General features: G+C 43.7%; 1 protein-coding gene across 1 annotated transcript; it reads right to left on the bottom strand.

Annotated features, from left to right (window-relative positions):
- Window positions 1-1,671: 1,671 nt before the first annotated feature.
- LOC122319637 lies at window positions 1,672-3,085 on the bottom strand. The gene has a single exon (XM_043207238.1). It carries the CDS (start codon window positions 2,818-2,820, stop codon window positions 1,924-1,926), a length of 897 nt encoding a protein of 298 aa, XP_043063173.1. The 5' UTR covers window positions 2,821-3,085; the 3' UTR covers window positions 1,672-1,923.
- Window positions 3,086-3,880: the final 795 nt, after the last annotated feature.

Raw genomic sequence — 3,880 nt, 5'->3', positions numbered from 1 at the left:
AAGCTTATGTAAGTTTTGAGGCAGCAGTTTGGTTATTTTAAACATAAGTCTATCCAACCATACTCTATCGAATGCTTGTGCAACGTCTAAGAATAATGCTGTACAATATTCCCGATGCTCAAAAGCAGTGCGAATTTCCGTTGTGATGCGGTTAACCTGCTTCCATGTTTTGCCCGAAAACCAAATTGGTGCGATGGGAGTGTGACGTGTGTTTTAAGGTGGGGACTGATTCGTAGCAGCAGTACTTTTTCAAATAACTTCGAGAGACAAGTAAGTAGGCTTATTGGCCTGTATGATGATGGCTGTGTTTTGTCTTTCCCAGGCTTAGGGATCATAACTATATCTGATTTCTTCCACTTTTGAGAAAAGTATCCAATTTTGGTAATAGCTTTGAAGAGTAGGCAGATTTGTAGAACTGCACACATTGGAAGCTCGATGATCATTTTCGGTGTTATTAAATCGAAGCCAGGCGATTTTCCAGTCTTCAGTTGCTCTCTAATGACTTTCGTTATTTCGCTTGGCCGGAATTCTATGGAATCTTGTGGTGCTAAGTCAGATGCAGTTAAGGGTGGGAGAGTAAATGAGTTAGTGGCTGGATTTGGTTGGAATACTGCAGCATATCACTGTTATTATTATTCGGACCAGCTGATGGACATACGAGGTAATACCGCACGCGTTGCTTCCGGCCTTGCTCAGATTCGGGACGATGGGTGGGTTTTTCTAAGTGTATTACTCGCAGTGCTGGCGTCGTATGGAAAAAGAATTATTAAATTTCGCGTGCTTCGGGAATTATAGGAAAAGGGCACTCAGATCCGAAAAGAACCAAAAAAAAACAAAAGGAAACATTGGGGGGGGGGGGGGGGGGGGGGGTTAGTATACGGCCGCTAGAGTGAGGAGAGTGTTGTCCTCCAGCTGAATTTTGCTAGATGTGGCCTGAAGATGATTTTTTACAAATTCTTTGTAAAAGTGGTGCTTCATACGGTTCCTTATGAGTATGGCGGTGCCACCGTGTGCTTTTCCGTCGGGATGATTTGTACCATAGAAATGGTAGTCTCTTATTTGAAAATTGTATTTGCTTGTGAGATGAGTTTCCGAAAGAAGCATTACGTCGATGTGCTTCTAATGTAGGAAGCACATCCATTGGCGTTCCACGTAGCTATGCGTAAGGTAGCCATTATTTATTTGATTGTTGGGCTACAAGCATTTGTATCAAAAGGTTTTGATTACGCATCATGTCTTAAATGGTGGCCTTCATAAATGTTATAAATTCCATCATGCTCTCTTGTAGGGCTTGCATCGTAGCTTCAGTTTTTGTTTCCTGCTGCGCAGCTTGGTTATGGTTTTGCTGCGTGTCTAATTTTGGGTGCACTTTATGTGGGGTTCGAGAATTTTGGGTTGGAAGCGTCATACCGGATTTTAAAACGTTTGCAAATGTTATCTTGTTAGTGTTGGATGTAGGCCAGGGAGCGAAACTTGCTGCTTTCGAGAAAAGTACTTCAGGATTTGTTTCTGATGGTGTCAGCTTAGCTGTTCCTTGGTGTGTCCGCGCGGTGTTCATTCTTTTGTGATGACGGATTTTCATCTCTTTGTAGATTGGACAGCCTCTGTAGTTTGCTGTGTGATTGCCCCCACAGTTATTGCATTTTTTCTCGCATCCATTTTGTTTGGTAGTTTGACAGTGTTTGGAGTCGTGGAGATCTCCACAGACTACGCACACCGGGCGAAGTGTACACTCGTGTGGCCATACTCTTGGCAGTTTGTACATTGTACAGGAGCGTTACGTTTGTGCGGCTCTTCTACTGTGATCCTACGGTGCAGAAGGAGCTGGAGTTTGTAAATTGGGTGAACCTCGCTTTTTCTAGGAGGCTTGTTTTCTGGTTCAAGCTCAATCTTAAAGAGTGGTTGGGGCTGCCTGTTTCTGTTTTAGATATTGAACACCCTTTTGGCGTAAAATCCCTTTTCCTTTAGCGCCTCAGTTATCTCTTCGGGCGTAACATCAGACTCAATGCCCTTCAGTACTACTTGCAGGCCCTTGCTGCTTTTAAGCTGGTAGGTGTAGAAGCCTATTTTTTGTTCGGTAAGATAGTTTGTGACTTTTCTGTAGTTGTCCTCCGTTTTCGTTTGAAGTTTGATTTCATTGATAGTACCTCTTACGAAGGGAATTATATGAAAGCTTTCTTTTCCAATCATGCCAATCAAAGCATTTACAAAACCGCTTGTGCTCTTCTCGCGGATGTATATTGGTGGAGGCTTTGTTTTCTTCGGTTCGATATCAACGGATCCCAGCGGCACGTCCTCAGCGGTATCTGCCAGCAAGGCAAATCTGTTGGTATTTCCGGGGGCTACATTGTTGATCAAGGTAGAATTGTCGCGTGTATTTTTCGGCTTGTTTTCCAAATCTGAATTTTCCGGGCTGAGCTTTCGCTTTATTGTAATGTAGCGGTCCATTCCAGTCTGCCAGGTCGACCCAGCTTTTTTGTTTACGTTTTCTTTTTGTTTTGCTGGTAGTGCAGCAGAACCGTTTATTACTTGCGGTTTTGCTTTCGCTGACTCAGTCAGAGCGTGAGCGGGTGCAGCCGATGACGAGATAGAGCGGGCTGTCGGTATATCTCCAGCTGTTGTTGTTGGAGGTAGCGAGGCTTCTGTCGGAGCTAAGAGAGCGGGAGAGCAAGAGCGCGCTCTTTCTTGATTTGTTGGTAGAAGATTTGATTTGTTGGTTGTCGGTGAGACGTAGGAGAAATACGCGTTGTTGCGTTGAACTGAGAGCCGGCGTTCGTCTTGCTCACGCTGACGCTGAGAGCGAGTGTCGTTCTGACTCATAGTTTTATTATTTACGATAACAAATCACTATATATATTTAAGCGATCTTGCATCGCATAGAGCGTCTCTTTCGCTTTCGGATTATTTATTTAGTTTATTTTATTAGGCGTTCACTTCACTCAAAACAACTGATTTTGTGCGGAGCTCGATAATTACACGTCTTCACGCGTCGCCGATCGAACTGTAACTGGCTGCATACTCGAAGAAGTTTTCTTGCAAGGGGATTTGGATGTGAGTCTAGTTTTTCCTTGTATTTTACTTTTCTCTCTGTTATTGTCTCAATGACAAGTTTTATTTCTAGGTCTTTGTGTATATTCTCGTTCCGAAGATACCATGGAGCTCCAGTAATGATTCTCAGAATCCTAGACTGTGCTCGCTGTATGATGTCGATGTTGCTTCTCGATGCATTGCCACATAGCTCGGAGCCATAGGTCCATATGGGTTTAAGAACGGAGTTATACAAAAGGACTTTGTACACAAGGCTTGGGGGAGACCGAACGTTTATAAGCCAGTGTAGATCCTTTGCTCTTAGTCTCAGGTGCGTCGTCTTGGCCTCTATGTGTTTCCGCCAGGTGAGCCGCTTGTCCAGATGAATACCTAAGTATGTTACGTCATCGGCTTGTGGGATGCGCGTGTGGTTCATAACCAAGGGCGGGCAGCTTTGTTTGTTAAGGGTAAACGTAACTTGTTTGCATTTTTGTTCGTTTACTCGTATGCGCCAATTTGCAAGCCAATTCTCTACACATGTTAAATAGCGTGCTAGTTGCATCGTAGCTTTTACTGGGCATCTGAATCGACTCAGTATTGCAGTGTCATCAGCGAATGTGGATATCGTTAGCTGGTAGTTTGTTGGGATGTCCGCCGTGTATAGGGTGTATAGTATTGGACCTAATACACTTCCTTGGGGCACTCCAGCTTCTATAGTACAATCGCTTGAAGTGCTTGAACTACATCTAACCGCGAACACTCTTTTGTATAAGTAAGACTTTAGAAGCTTATGTAAGTTTTGAGGCAGCAGTTTGGTTATTTTAAACATAAGTCTATCCAACCATACTCTATC

This window comes from Drosophila yakuba, unplaced genomic scaffold (assembly GCF_016746365.2).
Source record: "Drosophila yakuba strain Tai18E2 unplaced genomic scaffold, Prin_Dyak_Tai18E2_2.1 Segkk2_quiver_pilon_scaf, whole genome shotgun sequence".
Taxonomy (NCBI): domain Eukaryota; kingdom Metazoa; phylum Arthropoda; class Insecta; order Diptera; family Drosophilidae; genus Drosophila; species Drosophila yakuba.
The sequence above is the reverse complement of the archived record's forward strand: the minus strand, read 5'-3'. Positions and strand labels throughout refer to the sequence as shown.